At 44.2% G+C, this 24,650-nt stretch overlaps 1 protein-coding gene across 7 annotated transcripts in view; it reads right to left on the bottom strand.

The window, feature by feature from the left end:
* Positions 1–23,476, bottom strand: part of B4GALT4 (beta-1,4-galactosyltransferase 4) — a 33,914-nt gene extending 10,438 nt beyond the window's left edge. Inside the window, exons 1-4 of one of the 7 annotated variants that reach the window (XM_076348797.1) lie at positions 23,407–23,476; positions 4,372–4,613; positions 4,171–4,292; positions 2,361–2,593 (exon numbers count right to left, since the gene is read on the bottom strand). In XM_076348797.1, the coding sequence (XP_076204912.1) occupies positions 2,361–2,593; positions 4,171–4,267 (330 nt within the window). In that variant the 5' untranslated portion in view covers positions 4,268–4,292; positions 4,372–4,613; positions 23,407–23,476. Of the gene's footprint in view, positions 1–2,360; positions 2,594–4,170; positions 4,614–15,019; positions 15,045–15,603; positions 15,821–22,974; positions 23,170–23,402 lie in introns of those variants that run through there. The other 6 variants (XM_076348760.1, XM_076348763.1, XM_076348759.1 and 3 more) reach the window with 6 other exon arrangements.
* Positions 23,477–24,650: the final 1,174 nt, after the last annotated feature.

Raw genomic sequence — 24,650 nt, 5'->3', positions numbered from 1 at the left:
AAAGCATGTTTCATCATTCTAAAAAGTAACGCTTTGCTCTGAAGGAGCAATTTGTTCACCATCACTAACAGCCATCTGCTCCTGTACAAGGATTTATGGGATTTATGGCTCCATACCTGCAGTAAGGAAATACAGCCCAGTGCCCGCTCTGAGAAATTGAGAGGGATAATCAATTGCTTCCATTCTCAGTAAGGGAAGGAATGTACCTTCCAAGAAAAACTTAGATACAATTCACCTACAATCTATCATGTCAAATTCCTGACTGTTTTTTTAGCGTGTCCTGTATATAAAAATATCTGTCAGAAAATATTCTCCTGATGATGAAAACATAGGTTATTGAGTGAACAGAACAATTCAGATGACTGGTAAAGAACGTACAGAGAATGTCACTTGTATTGGGTATAAGACCCAGCCTAGTTCAGCAGCAACGTGCACCATCTGCTGCTGTTCTGTCCCCCCCCCCATCAGCACGGTCAGCTACCGCAGCCCACTTCCTGCACAAAAGGTAGCCAAACGACAGCTAAAATTGCTTTCCAGGAAGGGCAGTTTTCAACGTCAGACCACATGCTGAACAAATAGCAAAGTTTACTCTCATCTTTTATTGAGGAGAGACTTGTCCTCCTTTGTTTCTATGGAAGAAGAACACTGAACTCAAGGCCAACTTACGTCGGGAAAGAACTTATTCACCCTTTAGGGATTACAAACTCACATGTTTTTCAGCACCGCACTCACATATGCACACATTTGTGCAGAGAAACACGATTTTCAAGATGTTAAAAGTAGCCCATAAAGAAGAGATCTCGAGTATGCCCTTCAATGGCTCAGAAAAAAATATAAATGGCCCATTTCTTAATCTTCCTCCAAAGTAAACTCTGTGTATTTTAATAGTTAAATCCTGTTTTTAACTATTTCTTTCCTCAAAAGATACTTAAAATAACTAATGACATCACAAATGGAGAGTGAGAATGGATTTGCCATAAAAGAGAGTTTTGTTAGACCCACTTTTCAGTATTTGGGTATGCCTATCTACATGGAAAGGCTAAGCAAAAGCTTCCAATCTTCCAAGTAAAAACTCCAATAGAACAAGTCCAGACCCGACATTGCTGCTCACATCAGACAAAACTTTCATACTTCTGTATTACTTTTTGCTAACGTGACAATGCCCGTTCTCCACCTCACATATTTCAATAAATAAAGAACGTATGTCCCTTCTCCCAATGATTTATGGCTAACCACTGCTTGCTAGCTGGAGTGAGCCATTATATGTATGATTACAGTACATACTAACGCAGAAAAAAGCCTCAGTTTTTCCACTCTACGGGCCACGTGACTCTAAACAATGAAAGAACAGTCTATTCCAACTGAAAGTATATATCCTGCCATGACTTTTGTTGCTGTTCTGCTGTGCCATTGAGCGAAAGTGTAAGCTTTCACATAGAATGCACTGCCTCATACTGGTTAATTGACTCTACCCTTTTTAAACAAAGGGAGGAGAAACTATATTAGTTTATCACCTTTTTCTCCTGCTATCTGAAAAATCTGTTTAGAGTCAAAGCAGAACAGGTAAGTAAATGATAGTAAAAGAAAGCAAACACAGTAAGAGATGAAGAAAAAGACAACATATTACAAAAGAGAAATCTATACTGCTTTTAGCTCATGTGGCCAGAACATAAGCACCTTAGATGAAAGACAACGTGGCACAAGTCTGTATGCTCAAATTTTAGCCGCTGACTCAGCAGAGCCAGAAAGAAGGCAAATAAAGAAATTAATAAATCTTTCAGGAACCAAATGCTCTGCCATGACTACTTCTTCCCACAGCCCTTGCTGGGCAAGTAAAGCACCTACAAGCAGTAGCTGGCGTGTTTAGTTTGAGACAGCAGAAGTAAGTACAATCACATGATACACACAGCTTACTAAGCATGACAGCCAGCAAGCAGATGGGAGAGAAGAGCTAGATACAAACTGAGGCCTTCGATCCAAACAACTCCAAATTTACAGACAGAAAACATGTCAGCCTAGTTATGTATGTGTACACTGCAAGAGAAGTGAGTTGCATTAGTAATGCAAAAGACACTTACCTGGAACGCTAACTCAGAAACAGTAAGTTACTTAGACTGAGAAATGGACGCCAGTTAAAGGCACTGTTTGTTAATACTTCCCAGCTTTGCTAACAGCAGCTAAGATCCTGTAGTGCTACCAGCAATGGCTGCATGCACCGTTGCATCCCTCAACAAGTAGGGGTGTTCGAAGCAGGCTTGGAGGACTGATGTTGGACAGCAGAGGCAGCAGCATGCCTCTCCTCAGGCTGCAGAGCACTGACATCATCCCCACCCAAACACGTCTCTGCACAGTTGCCTCACCTGGTGAATAACATAGATGCCGTAGTCCAGCTGCTGCCTCTGTAGGAAGGGGTGGAGATGCTCCAGGAGGTACAGCAGATGCTTCTCTCGATTGCGGTGTGGGATGAGGATTGCCACATGCTGCAATGCTGAGCACTCCGTAGGGTGATACCGGCCCTTGGCTACCTGAGGGTTCTCCTTTTCCACTTCTTCTAGTGTGAGAGATGCTTTGAAGGTGAGTTTGCTGGCACCTCCTGTAGGAGAAGCACAAGAAGCTTTCCCAAGCCATTTCTCGTCGTGGCTAGTGCAGTAACCTAATGAGGCACTCTCTAACCAGCGTAAGAAACCCAGGTTCAAGCCCCAGTTGGTTTCCCTGCCTTTCCAAGAGAAAAGTAGTGCTACAAGGACATTACGCAGGCAGTGGAAGGAGAGGGTATTGAGTGTTTAGTTGCTTAAACTGATTATAGAGTAATGATAATAAAAAGATATATTAAATAAAAATCAAGAGAAGTTCCACCCTACTGCGGGAGGATTAGCCAGAAACAGCTGTCAGGGCAAACCAGAGGAGAGGGAAGTGGAAAGAGACATAGGACTGTGGCTGTGAGAAGTCGTCTCTACTTAAAGCACGAACAAAAGCATGAAAGGCTTAAGGCTATAAATTTGTAAGATAAAATGTACCAAGGGTCTCTGTAGCCAAATGGAATTTCCATCACTTCTCTTGCACTGAGCTATCATTCCAGCTCCTCCAGACTCGGCAAACCCATGAAAGAACAATGCAGGCAACTGTGACGGCTACAGCCACAGTGCATTCACGTAAGCAAATATGTCCTGGGGGCAGGGGCGTGGGTGTGCAGCTAGACAGCAGCTTTTTGGACTATACTGGGGAGAAGGGAAAAATCCAGCTTCCCAAGCAAATCCCTAATCAGGTTCACAAAAAGGAAGAGGAAGAAGACAATGACATGGTACTGCAAAGCAGAAGCCTGGTGCTGCTAGCAATACCAAGACAAAAAAAAAGTGGACTATAAAAATGGCCAAACCAAGGAAACAGTCACCTATTTGAACCTTCACCATAAATAGTGCTAACCCCAACGTGGCTGTGAAGTCTTTCAATTGTCAAGATAGAGACAAAAAAGTACATCTAATAATGAAAAGGCAAAAAAATTGAGGGAAGGTGAAAAGACCTGTGGTTGAGATAAAGATAGTTTAATAAAAAAAAGCAAAAGCTGCACGCGTGAGCAAGGCAAAAAGAGAATTCATTCATTACTTCCCATCGGCGGGCAGATGTCCAGCCACAGCCTGGGAAGCAGGGCTTCAGCATGTATAGCAGTTGTTGGGAAAACAAACGCCATAACCACGAACACCTCCCCTTCCTCCTTTGCCTGAGCTTTTACTGCTGAGCATGATAAATGGTATGGTCATACGGTATGGAATATCCCTTCGGTCAGTTGGGGTCAACCGTCCCAGCTGTGTCCACTCAAAACCTCTTGCCCACCCCCAGCCTACCAGATTTTAACGGGCCAGGGAAGAGAGAGGCAAAGCCTCAACAGTGTGCAAACACTGTTCAGCAGTAGCCAAGTCACCGGTGCATTACCAAAGCTGTTTTAGCCACAAACGCAAAGCGCAGCACCATACGGGCAGCTATCCCCGCCAGACCCAGCACAGGCACTCTGTGCCACAAGTCGCTTCCTCACCCAGAAGTACTTACTGCAACTGGTTGTGCTGTATTTGTTTCACAGGAAAAGCGTCTAACTGTAAAACAGCTAGGAAGAAAACCAAGTCAGCAGTACCAAAGCAGATGTAACTTGTTAGAAAGGAAAGCGCCATCACTTACGCAGGTACGGAGACAGAGCTGGGCAGTAAAATGACTTCACCGTGGGAACTTTTGCAATTGATTCGATCTTCTCTTCCTTTTGACTGTCCTCCACCATGCTCTTAGCTTTGTAACTTTCCTGTCTGGAGTCCACAAGGTAACTGAATGTGGCCCATAGCACCATCAAACACAGAGTGACAAGCACCAACACTCTGAACTTACAGAAGAGATGAAAGACAGACAAGCTCAAAGCCATGGCTCTCCCTGATCCGCAGACTTTGCTCTGCTCTGATGCCGTGGCAGGCCACTGCACCCAGTGGGGATGAAACCAAAGGTCCTGAGAAGAATGTAACAATAAGGAAGGAAAGCTGGAGGTAGGGAGGGCTGCCACACTTCCTGCGGTTTCACAATTCATGGAGCCATGGTGCTGTTTGGTCTTCAAATGTCAGAAAATACGACTTAACCTGGACAAGGAAAAAAAAAAAAGGAAGGAGACAGTGAATTTCTACCACCCTCCACTGCTGTACCTTCACAGACTTCATGAAAAGAGCTTACGACAAAACATGAAAGAAATAGCAAGTATGAACTACTGGTCAGAAACTAAGACACTGAACTTTGGTCCTAGTTCAGCCACAAACCAGCTGCACGATTTTAGGCAAATCACTTTCCTGCTTTGTTCTCCACTCCCAGTCTTCCTCCCTGCCACCCCCCCCCCCACCCGATCAGAAAGTGCAACCACTACCCCATGTTGTGTTTGTTTACAGTGCCTGGCAATACACAGGCTTTACTGCTTCTATTCCTACCAAAGTTAACAACAGCTGCAAGGCAAGGGATTCTGCTGGCTGTGAGTAAAGTCAGCCCCCCCCCCCCCAAAACGAAAAGCACATGAATCTCTGCAGAATTAAACTGTTTAATTCTGATAGTATTAGAATTAGATATCTGAAAGATAGTATTATTGATGTTACATTGCTCTGCACAACGCAGTGTGAACCCCGCGATACTTGACTGGCATCAGAAATCATTCCTCCGTATCTGCTGCCCGCCAGTACCACTTTGTGGATCTTTGCCCAGTATTCCCCTCTCACATGCTGCTGCAGGAGACAAATCTTCCTGCTTTTCAAGGGACAGGTTCAGTTTTTCAGTGTTAGGTCTGTGAGGATCCAATCCTTTGTTCTGTTTCAAGAGCTCCATTTTCATACAGACTTTCATTGCCATCATACTATAAAGTTACCATGCTAATACTTCTGTCTGTTATTATCATCTCATAGCAGAGAAAGAATGAAATTTTAATAAAAGAGAGCTTTGATGTGGAAAACACATGAGAAAATTGCCACCTGTGAGAAGAACAAGGACTGAGGCTAAGTGAAGCAAAGGCAGTGATTAAAGACAATGCACACGAAACAAGCTGGATCAAAGAGAAGAAACGCAAAAACACGGAAGGTTATTTTATACCAGCTTTCAAAATACACGAGACCCTGGAGAGATATCGCAGGCAGAAGGAATACGGTAAATCTATATTCTCACTAGTTTAGCCCAGGTATCTTCTGGAAGTTTGCTGATTCACAGGGACATACGTGGGAGCCAGACCTAGGACTGACAAGATGAACTACTCGATGTACTGCCCGAGCTTCTTGGGGTTCGCTGGGCATGACCAGCTGCTGTCCCTCCCGGCAGGCACAACACAGAGTGGCTAACCTGCTCTCTCCACCCACATGCACGGCACAGTGCTGCTCTAAGGAAGCGACAGAAGAGTTTTCAGTGACCTTACCACTAACGGTGAAGGATCTCCACATCCACTTCAACCACAGAGAAGAGAGAAGGGGGGGGGGGGGGGGAAGCTACACCGGAGAAGAGAATATTACTTACAAGGAAAGAGGGGAAAAGAGAAAGGAAAATTAAAAAAAGGAGAGAGGAGAGGGAGAGGTTCTCAACGCGGGGGGCGGGGGGGGGGGAGCCATGCAGTCATACAGATAACCACAGTCTTTGGGGGCAGGTTGCTGGGGTCTTTTCCCCCTCTGGTCTTCAAGAACACAAGGACAGAATCACTGAAACAAACAAGAAAGGAAGCCTGAGTTCCTCTTAGTCCTCCCCTGCTTGTCTCCTGGCCCTCGAGACTACATTTTCCAATGAATTCTTTCTGTTCTTAGGTAAATTACACTGGAGACCACCTGGGTCTCTGCCTCACTGTTTTAAAAGACAGAAAAATTAGCTTAGTGCTCTCATTTACATCCTTTCCCCTGATTTTCCACATGGGAAATCATCAGAATAGCCTGTAAGGTATTGACAGCATGGGTCTACTACTCTCCAAAGGAAACCTGAGAATGAACAGAACTATCAATTAGCTCTGTTGTCAGAACAGGAAAGAAGACACCAGCCGCAGAGCAACACCTAGCATCCAACTGACCTCCAGAATAAGGAAATCTACACAGTTCAGGACAGCTATTACATCCAAAAAAAAAAAAAAAAAAAATCAAGAGGATAAGCAAATCTAAGCTACATGCTGATAGCACACTTCTTTCTACTATCAGCTTGTAATAAACAACTGGAAAGCAACTTTGAGGGGCAGTCAGTAACACATTTCACAGATACTGTAAACTCAACTACTTGTTTCTGAAGGTAATTCACTTTATAATGCTAAGAGGAGTAAAACAGTATCCGGCTTCTGCACTATCCAACAGAACAAATATAGACTTCACAACCAAATGCAAACAAATCTCAAGCCTCAGTTATGAAAGTCTTCATGCCTACTTAGCATACCTCCTTCGTGTATTTATTTACGTACTGTGGTAAAACCATACCTCCATCACTCCTCTCTCCTATACAGCCAACATCGATAACAGGAGAGCGAACTAGAAACTTTTTTTCTCCTTCTGCATCATCAGAGCTGTTCAATGAATTCTTACTACAGAATTAGCCGGCAGAGGTCTCGCATACCCCTAGAAGGGCACTGCTCTCACTGCTGGCAGCTACCCCAACAAGCCACGTTTCTGCAAACACCAAATACTCCTTTCACCACAACCCTGGGACAAGCAACATTCAGCCTCAACATCATGCTATGTACCACTCTGGCAGGCACAATACAGTCTCGTATTAAAAATACACATACAAAATAGTAATGTCTCAGAACCACCACACACGCCCCAGAGGAAGCCCACCCCAAGAATTCTGGGGCATGCTTTCTGACAATCTGCTCCAAACGCCAGATGAGGCTCACCCTGAGCAGCGCACGTATGAGCCTAGCTGCACCAGCTCACCTGGCAGCCTCATCCTCCTTCTGGTACAAAGGTCACACAACCTTTGTTACTTACAGCACAGGGTACGACACATGCTGGCTGAGTGCTGGAGAGGGTACCACTACCACTGTGAAACCAATTCTCAGGTCTCCCATCTTTCTGCAGCGCTCAGCAACTTTATCCTGAGTATTACAAACCAATCTGGACTGGAACGCAACCAGATGGAGAGATTAACGATGATTAACAGAGTCACGTAGATATGCCAAAGCCTGGAGATCAACGCAAGAACAGCAAGGATTTGTCCCCCTTATTCCCCCCGCCCCAAAAGGGCCACTTTAAACACACAAACCTTCTTTTGACCTGCTAAACTTCCTACTGGTTCTGGGTTTTGTGAACAACTGTCCTAACACAGCCTTGGTGGTATTCAGAACAGAATTCATTAATCCAGAGAGATGAGGGAGATGGCAGCGATGGAGAGGAATTCTCCAGCTTCTACATCCCTTAAGGGGGAGGTCTGACAGATCTGTTCTACAAAAGCTTCATCACCTTTTAAAAAAGTGTGGTGGTCCTCCATATTTTAAAACCAGAGGTTGAAATGGACCCCTCACTCTGCTGTTTTCCGTATTAAGAACCACTACAATCATTATTCTCTAGGGTCCTGCAAGATCAGAACCTTCATAAGCCCCAAATACTAGTTTGTTTTAATAACTTTTTTTTTTTAAAGTACTCCTGCAGTTGCTGTCAGTAGCCAATACTATTTATTCTGACAGTCTTTATTCTGCTTTTCCTCGTAACAGCTGTAGGCTATAGCTGAAGTACTGACACAATATACAAAACACACTACTGGGAATGCAGGCAGATGGGGGCAAGGGAATTAAGATGTGAAAAAGCAACAGAAAAAGAGGGAAGAGGAAAATCTCAATTAAGGAGAGAAAGAAAAAGCACAGGGGTAGGGGTATTCACTTTCCAGCAAACAGGACACTCCAGTTTGCCCAGGAAAATAGATGAGAGTAATCGCTGGTTTACAGTTAAGAAAAATTAATTAAGAAGTTTGAAGTGGGCTCAAGCAGAAAATGGATTAAACCCAGTTAAAAATCTCCCCATGTTTCTAGAGTCTTAATTCAATCAGTCTCCGCAACAGGTGTGGAGGAAAAGCCCCCTAACTAAACAGGAAAATAAAAGTAAGTAGAAGGAAATTAAATGGCAAAACTACATGAATGGAAGACAAAAATGCTGAGATTTTCAATTAATATACTTTGTTTCAGCACTGAATTTTAATTCTTACATTTTGCTGAGTCCTGCTGGCAGACATGCCATAATAATATAAATTAGCAGCCATGGTGCCCTAAGAGGTGACAGCAGAAATATCATATTGATACACCGAGTTAAATTGTTCCAGTTTTTAGCTCAACTAGTGAGCAGTAAACAGGATAACGTTTGTTTTTTCCACTACTGCCAGCTGAAACATCGCTGCGTGCCTTTCAGCCCAGCATTACTTCCTACTTAGCTGTCATTAGCTGTCATATCAGGGAAAGATGTTTGCAGGACAGAAGCGATTCTGAACAGCAGCTTTGTTCAAATTTCAGCTCGGTTACTTAAGACTCCGATTCACAACTGCAGCAACTGAGGAAATAATGGTCCAAAATGCTTTACCCTATTATCCCAATGTGTATCATCACCAAAACAATAGGGATTCAAATAAAAGAGATGTCCACCACCCCCCGCCAGTTTCTATTCTGCAATAGTTGCATACAGGAAATCAGTGATAAGCTATATGAACGATCTGAGAACAGTAAACACTGTGGACCCCATGGGTAATATTAGCCTGTAATTATTAAATCAAAGACCTTATAATTTGCTCATCCAAACGCTACTTGCAAGTTTCTATGGAATAATCTAAATTGCTGCCTTTCATAACCTCTCAGTTACTGTGCAGTGTTCAGCAGGTGAAGCACTTCCCCCGCGGGGGGTAATCTCTCCACAGTAAACCAAGGTTATTGCTGTAGAAAATGCATGCATGAGAAAGGAATTTCCTTCTCCACCACCCAACACAAATGTGTTCCAGATTAACCTGGGCTGAAAAGGACAACATAAAGTTAAGATACTGAACTTAACGTGCAGGGAATGACTATCAACAGGTGTTTGCTAAAAATCAATTTATTAAATTCATAACCTCCCACTTTATCAGAAGTGGACTGCATTCTTAAAAAAAATGTTAAGACAGTTGCTTACCTCTGATGCACAGACTACTGCAAATGGGCTGTCCACCCAAGAAATTCTTTTTTTCCCCAAATAAAATAAAAAATTAAAAATGAACTATCCATGGAAAAAGACATAATGAAACATCAGGAAGCAATCGGCAGTATTAGTCAGAAGAACAAGCTTCCGAAATACTTTTTTTTTTTTTTTTTTAAAGTATCAGGAGGAGCACACAGGTGCAAAATTGCTAAGGTACAAGGATGTTAAATTATGAACATAAACTCTGAACTTACTGCACCAACTTTCTTTCTACGCTCCTCCCCTTCTATTCAGTTAGGTGAAATGTCACACATACCAGTTTCCTTTGTCAGCTTTGCAAGATTCCTTTATAAGCAGATGTTACTAAAAGCTCACACTACTTGCCTCTGACAAATATACTCAGACCGTACTACTGTCAGTGTGAATTATTTCACATAACTAAAACTGCATCTTCACCGAGTTCTATGGCAGCAACAGAACGTTGCTCTTGCTTAAAATACACTTGAGCACTTCAACAGAGCAGCGTAAATATGCATGCATGATCACAACAATTAGTCACTTTCAACTCATCACAACACACATGCAGAAGGGCATAATTCAAGTTTCACAAACTTGCAGCTTGGTATTTTGATGTTTTCTATGGAGAATATAGTATGCATTTCAAAATGTGGAAAGCACAGAGATATTTGAGATATTTTAAATGGAAAAACATACACGAATCAATTTACCCATCAATTTACCTTACATTATTCATAGGTTAAAAGGTGTTATTTTTTTTTCCCCTGAGACACAAGAATGGCATGTGCACAGAAAGACATGTCTGATTCTACTAACAAACAATAGTACCCTTATGTACAAAGAACTGTACCCTTATGAATGAAGGCAACTGAAAAACACAGTAAAGAGCTGGCACTTTTATGATTCCCACCAAAGATGGAGAACTCGTGAACTTAAGAGGACAGTAACCAGAAATAAAAGTACAAGCAAAAGGTTAAGCCTCAACAAAAACTTGCCTGTCAGAGAAATGAAAGGAAAACTTGATCATTGCCCCGCTGGAGAATGTTGCTTTACTATTTCACACTAAGGACTCTTCATTTGAAAAAGTGACCTTTCACCAGCAAGCTTAAAATACCTGGGTTACTAAGTCAAGCAGCTAACCCAGAGCCAAGAACACCAGAGTTTGGGCCTTGTTAAAGAAAAAAAAAGTTAGGCCCAGGCCTGCTGTTAAAAAGACACACTTGGAGAAGTAGTATAAAAGCCAGAGTTGTAACACATCTGTAAAGTCATTATTAATGGAATAGCCTTAATAAAATACTGACTAGAATAGTCATGCAGAATCTACTTCAACCTTAATAAAGCCCAAGTCATTCTGCAATTCACATGAAATAATGGAGCAGATGCTTTGCACTTTGTCACTTCCAATTAGATGAAATTAAACCCTCACCAATTAAGTACAGGTTGAGGATACGCAAGTCAATCACAGGATGGTTGAGGTTGGAAGGGACCTCTAGAGGTCACCTGGTCCAACCCCCCTGCTCAAGCAGGGCCACCTAGAGCCAAGTTGCCCAGGACCATGTCCAGACAGCTGATAGCCACCCTCTGGGCCCAGCTGTTCAGCCAGTTTTTAATCCACTTCACTGCCTGCTTATCCAGCCATACGTCAACAGCTTCTCTACGAGGATCTTATGGGAGACAGTGTCAAAGGCCTTCCTGAAGTCCAGGCAGACAATATCCACTACTCTCCCCTTGTCTACCAGGCCAGTCATTTCATCATAGAAGGTTACCAAGTTGGTCAAGCATGGCTTCCCCTTGGTGAATCCATGCTGACTACTCCTGATGATTTTCTTGTCCTTCATATGCCTGGAAATGGTTAGCTGCTCCATCACCTTCTGAGGTATCAAGGTGAGGCTGACCAGCCTATAGTTCCCTGGGTCGTACTTCTTGCCCTTCCTGAAGAGAGTAGTGACGTTTGCTTTCCTCCAGTCTCCAGGCACTTCTCCCAGCCGCCATGATCAGTCAAAGATTATCGAGAGTGGCCTTGCAATGACATCAGCCAGCTCCCTTAGCACTCACGGGTGCATCCTAATGTGGCCCACGGACCTATGTATGTCCAGTCTGCTTAAGTATTCCCTGACCTCTTAAGTAATCCTCTTCCACCAAGGGTACATCTTCCTTGCTCCAGCCTTTCCTCCAGATGTCTGGGACCTGGGATTCCTGAATCCCAGTCTTGCTAGTAAAGAGTGAGGCAAAGGAGGCATTCAGTAGCTCAGCCTTTTCCATATCCTGCATAACCAAGTCCCCCATCCCATTGAGCAACAGGCTCACATTTTCCCTTGTCTTCCTTTTGTTACCTATGTACTTATAAAAGCTCTTCTTGTCATCTTTGATATCCCTGAATCATGGCTGATATATTGATTGGGGAGAGGAAAAAAAAGACCACCCAGTCAGACATTAAAACATGCGCAAACAATAATTCAATCAAAAATTCAATAATAAACAAATCTTGCTATAAACAATAATCCCAAGATGCTGGAAATGCGGTTCTTCCTTCTTCTATACTTTGTAACTCAGGGTGACTATCCATCAAATATGCGTGGGAAAATGTCTGTGGTGCAACTAACTTCACAGCTCTCAAACCCATCTCCAGCTAGATCTGACCTTCAACAAAGGTACCAAGAAACTTTCATAGGAACATAAAGCACAACTCTTCTTGTGAAATTAATTCTCAGTGAAGCATAACCAAACCTAGTTTAGAGAGTTACAGCTGACTGCAAGGGCACAGCACTTCAGGCCACAAGGTTAAAAACATCACGGTACACATTTCGAAATCCATGAAAAAAGTTAAACAGAAAAAAACCATAGTTATCCAAATATGACATCAGCCAGAATTCCAAAATCAATGAAAAATGAGAAGGGTCTCCATCTATATCTAGACAGACACTACAAACACACTTCTAAATATATCCATGATCATACTGAGGCACATAAATACTGCATGGTCTGCGTTCCCCAACATCATATCTGTACTGATAACTGCCCCTCTGCTCTGCAGCTTGTCTGCCAACTCAAGTTCTGTAGCCTACTACGTTTCTTGAAACATATGCCAAACCCTACCTGCTTGATCCAAGGTTCCTAGCACTGTTCACAATAGGCTACCTGTAGGAACCGATCAGAAATGGAGTACTATATGACTCACCCCACAAACAGGGGGGTTCAGTTCTGATCCTTGAGCCTGTTGGCATGAACACGAAGCCCTAACTTGCTCTCCATCCAGGCAGCCCAAAATAGTAAGCAAGGTTCCAGCATGGACAAGACTTCTTCCTAAGCAAACTAGAAAGATCAGAGCCATCCATTTTCATTCAGGGTTTTCCCCAACAGAAATACACATGCATCGGAATCCGATGGGCTGTGCAAGCACAGAGCAAGTGAGCAACGTATGTGCAAGCTGGTTCCCCATGCCAAGGCTGCAGTGTCAATCTACCCATATGCAGTGGGCATTTGCCTATGTTGTGGTTTAACCTCAGCCGGCAACTGAGCACCACACAGCCGCTTGCTCACTCTCCTCCCCCCCCGGTGGGATGGGGGAGGGAATTGGAAGAGTAGAAGTGAGAAAACTCATGGGTTGAGATAAGAACAGTTTAATAATTGAAATAAAATACTAATAATAACAATAATAATAGTGAAAGAATATACAAAGCAAGTGATGCACAATGCAATTGCTCACCACCTGCCAACCGATGCCCAGCCAGTCCCCGAGCATCAGCCCCCCCCGGCCAGCTTTCCCCCAGTTTATGTACTGAGCATGACGTCACACGGTACGGAATATCCCTTTGGCCAGTTTGGGTCAGCTGTCCTGGCTGTGCCCCCTCCCGGCTTCTTGTGCACCTCCAGCCTCCTCAGTCGGTAGAGCATGGGAAGCTGAAAAGTCCTTGACTAGTGTAAGCACTGCTTAGGAACAACTAAAACATCAGTGTGTTATCAGTATTATTCTCATCCTAAATCCAAAACACAGCCCTGTACCAGCTACTAGGAAGAAAATTAACTCTATCCCAGCCAAAACCGGGACAGCCTAGCAGCCTGATTAAAGCCACTAGCATTACCAAGCTCAGAGATACCCAGAAATTCTAGACTAAAGGCTGTTCTTTTTCCGTCTAGGCAAAATTCCTAGGTAGACAAAGACAGTATCAGCAGGAAGATAGGTTACTGGTAGCCCTGATCTAGATATTAGTGAAGGAAAGTAATCTTAAACAAAGTTTGTTATGTAATTGGAGCTGATAAAAACTCATTGTTTTCCAAGCACTTATTTTTCCCCGATACATTTTTAGATAAAAATTGTCATTATAACTATGCTAAAGCGTAGAGTCACATGATTACTTATCAAAAGAGTTACATTTAACAGTATAAATAATCAGCGAGAACATCCTTTCTGCCTAAATTTTATTTTCATGTGTTTGTATTTAAAATAATTCACCCTGTATGGAACGTCTGCAGAATAGCTTCAGAGAGATACTTTCATTTGATGCATGGAAAATTAATTTTTAATTTACACAACCTAACTTTCTGACTCTACCTGTTTCACACTGCCCAGTAAGGACAGGTTTCCTATCATGCAGGATTTTCCAGAAGCCCCTGCAACCTCCTCAAGCTCACGCACAAATTCACAGACAGCAGAACAGGTTCAGCAGCAAAAAGGATTCATCTCAGTCTAACTCTGAAAACCCTCCTAAGTTCAAGCAGGAAATGAAGCATGAAAGAGTTCCTTGGGACTGCATTTATCAGCTCTGCACTATGCAAACTATTACTTAGTATTATAACTAGGCCAAAGTCAAAAGCAGCAATAGATTAGCTCTGGGACTATCATGAAGCAGTATAGCAATCTCCTCCATTAAACCCTCCAAGAAAGAATTACATTCTTTACAATTGACAAGGTAGAAAGACCACTGTACAGCATCAGCTTTTCTGTGCAAGACAGTTCAAGTCCTCAAGTTTTAAAAGTCTAAACCTGCTCCTTTCACAAGCATTTCCTTCTTTTCAGCAGATTAGTTTTTTAGTAGGGCATTAAGCTAATAGTTTTTAACACCTCTTTTATACAACACTTTTATAATCCTATTACCTCTTCCTATTTAAAAAACACCAACTGCACTGAGAAATAGTGAAATCATGGGCTATTTAAAAAAAAACCAAACAAAAAACAAACAAAAGAAACCCAATCCTCAGACAAACACCCCTTCCACTTCTCAGGACTTCAAGCCAAATGAAGCAAGCGCATTAAACCACTCACTGCTGCTGCCACATCCCTCCTTCCCGTAGAGCAGTCACTCCAAGAAGTATGGAGAGTGCTACGCAAGCGGCAGACACTTCATCCAGGAAACCCCACACCATAAAGAGACCTCTGTTACCTCTCACATGCTGCAGGAAAGAGTCAGCTCAAAACTCGCAGGATGACTAGGGGGAAAAAAAAAAAGGGGGGGGGGGGGGAAAGAGAGAGAGACAACACATCCCGCTTTTCCCCAGCCCTAAGAGGCTCCCTAGTGCCGTCCCACACGCCCCTCCCTCAGCTCATGTCCCAGCCCGGGGTGGCAGACAGCCTCTCTCCTTTCCTCCCAGCACGGCAGAACCAGCACGGGGGCACTCAGGCATATCTTGGCAGAGCACTGTGCCAGAAGCAATACTGCATACAAATAATTACTATAACAAACCATCCGATTAGAAACAAAGGCTCAAGCCTTTGCTCCTAAAAGCAAACCACAATTTCTATTGGAGCCTTTTTGGTATCTGCTCCATTTGGAGATTTTTAACGTAAGAGATGCCATTCTTCTTATGTAGATCAAGCTGCCCACCCTCTTGTCCATACCTGTGGAGAAGTCCAGGTGCTCCCACTACACTGCTCTCCATTATCACCCGGACATCCTTGCCAATGACACTGCCACCACAGACAGAAGCATGTACTTTATGCAAGGGTCCTTCAACCAGCCTGGCTTACCGATCAGTCTTTCCACAGAAGGTAACATTATTACAAGGTTGTCCCTCACTGGTGCTTTTTCCACCACTTTGCCCCATAACACTCCTCTAGCAAAGTCACAGAATCAGCAGGATGGAAACAACGGCGGTGTCTCTCTGCCATCTTGCCCATCTGGGGCTCTCCCAGGCTACCAGGGCAGCAGCAGCACAATGTTAGCCGTGCTGGCCGAGCTCTGGTCCGGCACACAGCTGCCAGGAAGAGTTTTGCTGCCAACCTACCTAAGCCTCCTCCCTAGCTGCTATATATTAAGCTGACAAACACACTCCTTCGATAGAGCTGCACCTATATTAGAGGAATTTATGAACACACCTATGTCAGGTAAGGGGTGGGATTTTCTCACGCTTACAGTCAACACACAGATAATGACAAAACATGTGGAAAGGATGAGGCCTGAGTACACACAGGGTACGCAGCTAAGATGGATTGTATTAGAGGTGGGGAGAGAAAGTATAGCCCCATGACAACTGTTAATCTCCTGTAACTCAAACCTGTTTGAGCTCTTTGTGCAATACGTACATTCCACGCAGGTAGGTATTTCAAAGCTTCCCCAGTAAGCCTCCTCTATGCCACAAAGGTCTTATTTATTATTAGGACTGCACAAGAGTTTTGGGGAAAAACTTCCTTGTTTCAGACACTCAGTAGCGTAGAAAAAACCTTTAGGACTACTGTGTGTTTTAACTTGTCAGCCACAAAGTTAGACCAGCCTGGATCTCAGCTGTCACCATCTCACCTTCCTCTCCGCTCCACTCCCCAGACTACACTTTCTTTACACCGGCTCTCATGCAAACATGGGGTTAGCCAGATCAGGAGGCAAGCAGTATTTCTAGCAACCTTCTGTGATCCTCCGTCCACCCTTCCCGCTGAAGAATGTCAGAAGACATGGTAGAACTACCAGCAGAAAAACAGTAGCTCAGCTTTCAGTTGAATAGGAACGGTTATTTTAGGAGGATGATAATATACATTTCCAGGCAATAACTGGTAACATTCTACAAACTGCCTCCAACCAGACAATTTTAAAGAGGAAACATACAAGTTAAAAAGAAACAGACCAAGGTGCATTTGTGGGGCCTCATTAGAGTAACAGCCCACTGCCAGCTAAAACATTCCAGTTGTGTGGAGAATATAAACAGATGTGCTGGCTCCATGCTCTTTCCTTGCTATTTATTACTTGATAACTGCTTGATACTCAATGCAGAAGAACAAAAGTCCTGGCAGCTCCAGCTCCCCAAATTACAGATAAAGAATACAGAACACACCAGGAAATAACTTAGATATTTAGCTTACATAACTTATTGTCTCCATGCGTGTGGGCATCACAGAAGAAGCAATTGCAACAGATGTAAATGAGGAAAGGCTTGGCAGGCAAAGACAATAAATCCATTGCATACACAAGGAACATCATAGTAGAAAAGCACTGAAAGAAGACTCTCCATACATCTTTAACTCTGACATGCAGGATGGAGGAGAAAATAGGAGCGTCTCAGCATCTCACCTATCCCTAACAGGACGCCATGTTCTTCCACCCAACGTTACCCCAAATGAGGAGTGCTATTCCTGTGTTCCAACCTGCTTTGGTTTACAATCAAAGAGCTGAACAACTTGCTCCACAGTGGATGCACTGGACAAAAGAAGCAGTCCCTGAGCACTGGTATGCATTAAGTCCATTGTCCTTTGAATGTGTGTCACTGATTTTCTGGCTGCCAGACACCCACACAGCCACTCCCTCACTTCACCCCTCTCTCCCCAACAGGACAGGAGGAGACAATAAGATGAAAAAGCTCGTGGGTCGAGATAAACACAGGGAGATCACTTATCAATTACTGTCACAGGCAAGTCAGACTCGACTTGGGGAAAATTAATTTATTGACAATTAAAAACAGAGCAGGATGGTGAGAGACAAAAACTACAACACCTTCCCTCCACTCCTTCCCAGGCTCAACTTCACTCCTTCGTTCCCACCTCCTCTATTCCCCACCCCACAACAGTGCAGGGGGATAGGGAATGGGGGTTAGTCCACAACAGCTCTTCTCTGCCACTCCTTCCTCCTCACATTTTTCCCCTGCTCCAGTGTGGGTCCTTCCCACAGGGTACAGTCCTTCACAAACTGCTCCTGCGTGGGTTTCTCTCTACAGCCTGCAGTCCCTGCCAGGAGCCTGCTCCGGCATGGACTCTCCACAGGCTGCAGCTTCCTTCAGGGCATGACCACCTGCTGCGGCATGGGGTCCTCCACGGGCTGCAGGGTGGATGGTTATCTGCTCCAGTGTGGTCCCCTCCACAGGCTGCAGGGTGGATATCTGCTCCGCACCAGGAATGCAGACCTTGCATTCTGACCTTGATAACTGCTTGATACTCAATGCAGAAGAACAAAAGTCCTGGCAGCTCCAGCTCCCCAAATTACAGATAAAGAATACAGAACACACCAGGAAATAACTTAGATATTTAGCTTACATAACTTATTGTCTCCATGCGTGTGGGCATCACAGAAGAAGCAATTGCAACAGATGTAAATGAGGAAAGGCTTGGCAGGCAAAGACAATAAATCCATTGCATACACAAGGAACATCATAGTAGAAAAGCACTGAAAGAAGACTCTGACCTTGGTGTTCACAGAACTGTTTCTCACTCCCCCCCCCCGCCCCCTCTCTCAGAGCTGCTGCACAGCATTTTGCCCTTTCTTAAATACATTTTCCCCAAGGCACCACCAGCTCGGCTGGTGGGCTCAGCCTCCGCCAGCGGTGGGTCTGTTTTGGGGCTGGCTAGAACTGGCTGTGTTGAGCAGAAGTGCAGCCCCTGGCCTCTTCTCACAGAGGCCACCCCTGCTGCCAACACCTTGCCACCTACACCCCATAGAGCATTTCATTAGCTGAAGTGAAATACTGACTTAAAAGTGGTTTAAAAGACCCAGTGCATTGCTTGAGATGTATGGCTTCTTAATGATTACTCATACCTATTTACTCAGAACGTGTGTCATTTTCTGACTACTAGTACACCCAGGTGACAGAGACCTCTCCACCCTGCACCTCCAGCCACAGCACACACCTGTGAGCTTCACTGTCCTCTACTGATGTCCAGAATAGTAACTACACACTTCTACCACCTCAGATTAACCGACTGACACTTTTTGACTGTTCATCTAGACAGTCATTGCTACACGGCGTAACTATTCTGCCATAGCCATGCAAATCTATCTTCAGGTAGACAAACTTGAGGCAACAATTTCACCAATGCAGGAGAAATTTCAGGGGACATTTTCACTTAATATAGGGCCCTAAAGGAATCTTGGCTTTAGCATTACTCTTGTTCCAGTGCTTTACATCTATCTCAAATATTAGATAGTGGATATACAGCTACTTTTAACATTTCCAGACAATTTGGTGAGCAAGCAGACGACATTTTTATATAATCACATTTCACTTATAAAACAGAGGCCTAACTCTTGGCAAATACTCAGCGCCTAAAACACCCCATTAAGATTTCTGAGATTACCAAAGGAAAAGCTTATGCTTTCTTTACCAAGCAAGTACAGAGCCTTTGCTGCAAATAACCCAACATCAGCATCAAGCACAGGCCAGCTAAGCGGGTGCTACTCCAGTACAGTTTTTACTTTCCCAAGATGTAATGAACTCTGATTTTATGCTGGGGAATGCAGTCTAACATCTCCAGGCCAAGAAACACATTTATGAATGGCCTCTCTTGTTACACAACTACAGCTGAGCCACTGACCTCACTGTAAAAGACACAGCGCTGTCAGACTTGAGTGCAGTCAAAGAGATGGAGCAAGGCATACAGCAAACAGTACTGGCGCACCCTGTAACTACCTAAATGCTTACCACAGAACTACCTTTTAAAAAAAAAAAACAAAACAGCACAATTTAAAAACACCTTCCCCCCAAGGTCAGTGGAATATCCTGAAAAAGCACATGGTAAAACAGATTTCTGTGAATGCAGGAATCTCATGTATAATGGAAAGCTAAGGTCATGATTCAACTCAGCAATACCCTATCTTTTTCTGGCAGCTGCTGCCTTGCTGGAGTGGATGCCAGATGTCAGAGACCTTGCCACTTCAGAAAAAAAGAAAAAACCTCAGCACATTTCTGGTCAAATTCCTCACTCACCTCTCTCCTGCACAAAAAAAAAAAATCCGAGAAAAACGCTATATTAAAACTAAAATAAGAATGTGCACTGTTTTAAGTACTTCACAATGATTTTTTTTAAACCAAAGTGTCAACCTCAGATAGCTAAAGCAATACAGGACAGAAATTGAGGTAGGAAGTATAGCCTGTGGCTACTTAACACACAATTTTCAGTTTACAAGTATCTGAAGAAGTTTGTAAAAAAATGAAAACTAATAAATTTGTACCTGTATTATGAATGCGTAACTAAGAACAGAATCCCATTATTTGTTTCTCATGGAGGTACTTCAGCATGAGAACTGCACCAAGACATTCCAGTTGAAGCTTCCTTAGGCATGAAGAGATTTTACTTTTTTTCTTTTATTATTTTTGCAGTCTTATCTCAGTAAGGATTACAAATTGTCAGTGCCTACTGCATAGACATCTATCAAGAAACTGTGTAGATGTCATGACTTTGTTAAGCTATTAAATGTACAGGGCCTTTTCCATATTACAACACAATTTACATCTATGCCGATTTTCAACCAATCTGCAGATGGATTTTTATGCAGGAGAAAAGTTTCAAACATACAATTTAAGAGCTCTAACTCACATCCTTTGGAAGTGTTATGGCCTAGAACAGCATTTGACAGAATTCAAAACTGTTCCAACAAATCTAGTTCAACCTAGCAACAAGCAATTTTCATCAAATGCTTGTGGAAGTAATTCTAAAAACATATACACACACCCACCCCCCCGAATCAGGATACTATTAAGCCTTTTGGACAAGCCGCTCAGTAAAATTTCAGGCGGTGGGAGATAGCGTATCACTCCTCCTTCCAGTTACTAATATCTTTTCCCCATGTCACTGGATCTTGCTGGGGAGTCTGCGGAACTAAAAGTGAGATGTGATGTGGACTCCTCCTCTCTTACTCCCTCAGGGTTAAAGAGCTCCTGTCCCTCTACAACCCTCCTCCTCCTCACCCAAACAGCAGCCGGGCTCTAGCTCTTTCGAGGAACAAGAGAGAAGGTCGAGGGGGATGATACTTAACTCAGAAGCAGAGTAGGGGAAAGTGGCTCCTTTCCAACCCTTCACTTCTCATTACTGCGCAGGTATTACCCCCTCCCCATCTCACTGCTGAACTCTTGCAGCTAATTTTATTCATAAGTCAACTTACAGGACTGAAGACTGAGGGGGACACAAGATTAGTGCTGCAGACGCCCCAACAACATCAGATCCAAAAATTTATTTATAATTGCGTACATTTAGAATCATCATGGTATCAGTTTAAAAGGATTATCTGAATTATAACGCACAATAACTTTATCCCACAATTCACTGCCTGACAAATAAATATTACCCAGTTGTTGCTCTCAGCAGCAGCACCGCATATATGCTAAAAAAGTATTCAAGGACACCAAGATGACACAATCATAGCTGTAAGGCATGTTACTCGTAGGTATGCCCAAGCACTTCCAACAGAAAAAAAAAAAGGCACAGAGACATGATACTTATAAAACCCCCTAAACATGTTAAGAACTATAAAGAAAAAAAATGATGGAAGCTCTCTCCCATTGTTTTACAAAATTTTCAAGGTCCCATTTACACAGAATGCAAAAAACACAGCCTTTGCAGCAAAAAACAGCTAGCACAGTTGCACACCTGCTGGGTGACTGCTGGACTACGTATTTGCCTAAACAAGCAGGTTTTTAACTGAACTCTTGCATCAAAGTAGACAGTCATTTGACCAGGCTTCCAGAACCTCCAGGCGTACCACCTTCGAACTAGCAAAACCCAAGTTCACCAAACTCATTCCAGCAACTTAGATTTAGGATCATATAATTAAAAAATAGAGATCAAGTACCCCTCAACTTCTATTTTTGCCTACATATTATTGAAAAAGAGAAGAACGTGGCAACTCAACCCAGAGAGAAAAAGAAAAAATTTGAAGTAACAATTTTCTTACTGCTAACTGAAAAGTATTTGTGAAAATGAAATACAGCTGTTACAAAAATGACAAGGAAATATCTACATAAATCAAAACCAAGATCGATCACGCTCACATGTGTTTATCAAGAAAACTCATTTACAGGAACAGTATCTTGGATGAAAGGTGATATACTTCACAGTGTTAAAGAAAGGTTCACGAAACATTATCTAAGTTGAATAGTGACAGAGAATAATACAAAACTCCGAAGCCATGCTTTTCAGTATTCTAAATTTAATCAGAGTATTTGTAGTTAACAACAGAAGACTTACAGAATCATCACTGAGTTGCAGAGAAAAAAAAAACAAAACTCTTTAGAGAAAGAGCATCTCACATAACTACCAACCTTACTGATAAAAAGTGTAAATATTTAAAATTAAAGAATGTGAACAGATCTGAAAGTTTATTTCTTTAGTTTTTTTTTTAATGTTGGCCATCTCAATGACATCAAACTTTCACCTTCCTTTTCTCTAATCCTTTTAGTTTAGAAGGGCTCAGTTTTCAACAGACTCAGCTGTCCCTTGGGAACTTCCACAGCTGTTAACTGAAAGGGTGGAAAGAATGTTAAATCGACAAGAGATCTTCATTGTTAACTCTTTGAGACAAGCAGGTATTAGTAAGAAATTGAATACAAGTATTCTCATTTTTCACTATTACTACCATAGTGCTGTGAAAATCTTAAGTCTACAAGGTTTCTAATCATTCAGAGCTACACTTTAAAAGCGTTTGTATTACGACTCGGAAACCAAACCTTCTCAAATACTCCCACTAGTAGCCCTGCTTCTGCTTTCCCTCAAAACCTACAAACACATTTCTGTCATCACTAGCCCACCTGAGGCATTTTCATCAAATGAGGGCTCTCATGAACCTGTGCAAGTCTCCTCTCAAGCCCTCTGATCACTGTTCTGGCTCCTCCAAAACAAATCTAGAGCAATGAGTGAAGAAGTTCATGTCTCATCAGTGAGAAAATTTTAGTGAACAGTATCGCTCGCCTGTGCTCCAGTTTCTCCATGTGTGAAATGAAGAAAATAATACCAAGTACTGAATTTACTGTACCACAAAACCGTTCAAAAGCTTTAGTTAAAATAAGAACACCAGTGCACTACAACCATCCTCCTGACTTATGATCTCCGAGCCCGATACGGTAAGTACTTCCACCTGGTGCATAATTTTTAGATATGCAACTCTTCCCAGTTATATCAGTAACACTACACCGCAATGAAAGGATGTACCGGCTTATGTATTTGCGGGATCACATCCCCGAGTCCTGCCTTTGATGTTCGTGAGGGATCACTGCAGACGGACTCCCTGCAGAGGCAGGGGACAGCCTGGAAGCGATGAGCTGCAGCAGGCGAGCCGAAGTTTCCTGCACGTACCAGACGCTCAGAGTACGAGGCACAATTAAGCAAACCCCCTCCGCTCTTTCGCTAAGGATTTAAAACCGAAACACCGTCCGGAAACTAGGTATCCCCACCACCCACTTCCACCTTTTTACCCCTCCCTCCATAATTCAACCCAGTCCCAACACCCCGCTCCCTCCCGTACTCCCGCTCTCGTCGCCGCGCCTCTCTCCGCCCGCCGCGGTCGGGGGCGGGCAGGCCCGCCCTCACGGCAGGCAGCTCCCCACCGCGCTCCCCCGCTTTTTAACGGAAACTCGTACTTACGAGGCCCGCGCCTGAGGGCGCCCACGGGCCGGCCGGCCGGCCGCCTCTCGCCCCCGGGGCCACACGGACACGCAGCCCGCTCCCGGCGCGGCCGCGCGCCCCCGGCCAACCGTCGCCCCCGCGCGCAGGCGCCCTGCCGCGCGCGCCCCCTCCCCTCACCGCCCCGCGCCGCGTGCCGGGGGCGGGGCGCGCGCGCCCAACGGCCGCCGGGGGACCGCGGCGGCGGGGGGCGGACTGGAGGCGATGCGGCGCGGCCGGGGCGTGGGGGCAGCGGGCCCTTCCTTCCCGAAGGGAACGGGCGACGGGGTGATGGGCCGCTGCCGGCCCTTGCCCGCCGGCCGCGCTCCAGAGCGCGGCGACACCGCCGTCGACCCCAGCCCCTGCCGCCAACCATAGAGCGCGGGGATAGAGCGGCCGCCTCCCGCCACAGAGACCCCCGCCGGAGGGATAGAGCGACCGCCGTGGCGGTCGCTGTCCCCGCCGCCATGGCAGCACCTCGGCGGGGCAGGGTGTAGCGTGCCAGCGGGCCTTATCCGCTTGTTTACTTTAGGATTTCAGAGCAAACTCGGGAGGCATAACTTTATCAGCACAGGTCAGATGGTGCCGACAGCCCGGCACGCCCGGGGTGTTCGTGGCTGGGTGCCGGAACTCTGCCAGGTCTTGCCGTTTGCGGGAATGCAGAAGTGCCTGGGGTTTTTGAAGCTGCAGGGGAGCTTTGAGGGCCGTGGGCGTCACAGCATTCGCATTGCTGGTACTCGTCAAAAGTTGAGAGTTTCGCTTGCTCCCAAAATGTGTCATATTTAGCACTTCTTTGCAGCGAAATTCGATGGGGCTCGGCAGGAGTTCTTAGAATCCCAGAAATCAGAACTTAAGATACCTGCTTCCAAAACCTAATTGCTCAGGAAGGAGAAAGGTGTTGCCCTTAATCTTAAATGGAATCACAAATGGGCTTTTTGTGTCGAACCCTAGCAGAGTGCAGACAAAACCCCTTCGAGTGTGCATGCCCACATGCAGATGGCTGCAAGTGTTTATCTGTTATTAGCAAGTTTTCTTAGTATTTGGAAAAAGCCTCAAAATCAAAGGTATTTTCATCTGCAGTACAAATTAGATCACCGTATGGATTAACCAGAGTTCACATTGCTATAATGTGACGTGTTGTTTCTCCGTGCAAAACTTTCTGGCATAACTGCTCCTACCCGCAGAAAAGGAGCAATTATTTTAAATTATTTGGTCAAAATATCAAA

This window comes from Aptenodytes patagonicus, chromosome 1 (genome assembly GCF_965638725.1).
Source record: "Aptenodytes patagonicus chromosome 1, bAptPat1.pri.cur, whole genome shotgun sequence".
Classification (NCBI taxonomy): domain Eukaryota; kingdom Metazoa; phylum Chordata; class Aves; order Sphenisciformes; family Spheniscidae; genus Aptenodytes; species Aptenodytes patagonicus.
Note: the sequence above shows the minus strand (reverse complement) of the source record. Positions and strands in the feature narration are given on the sequence as shown.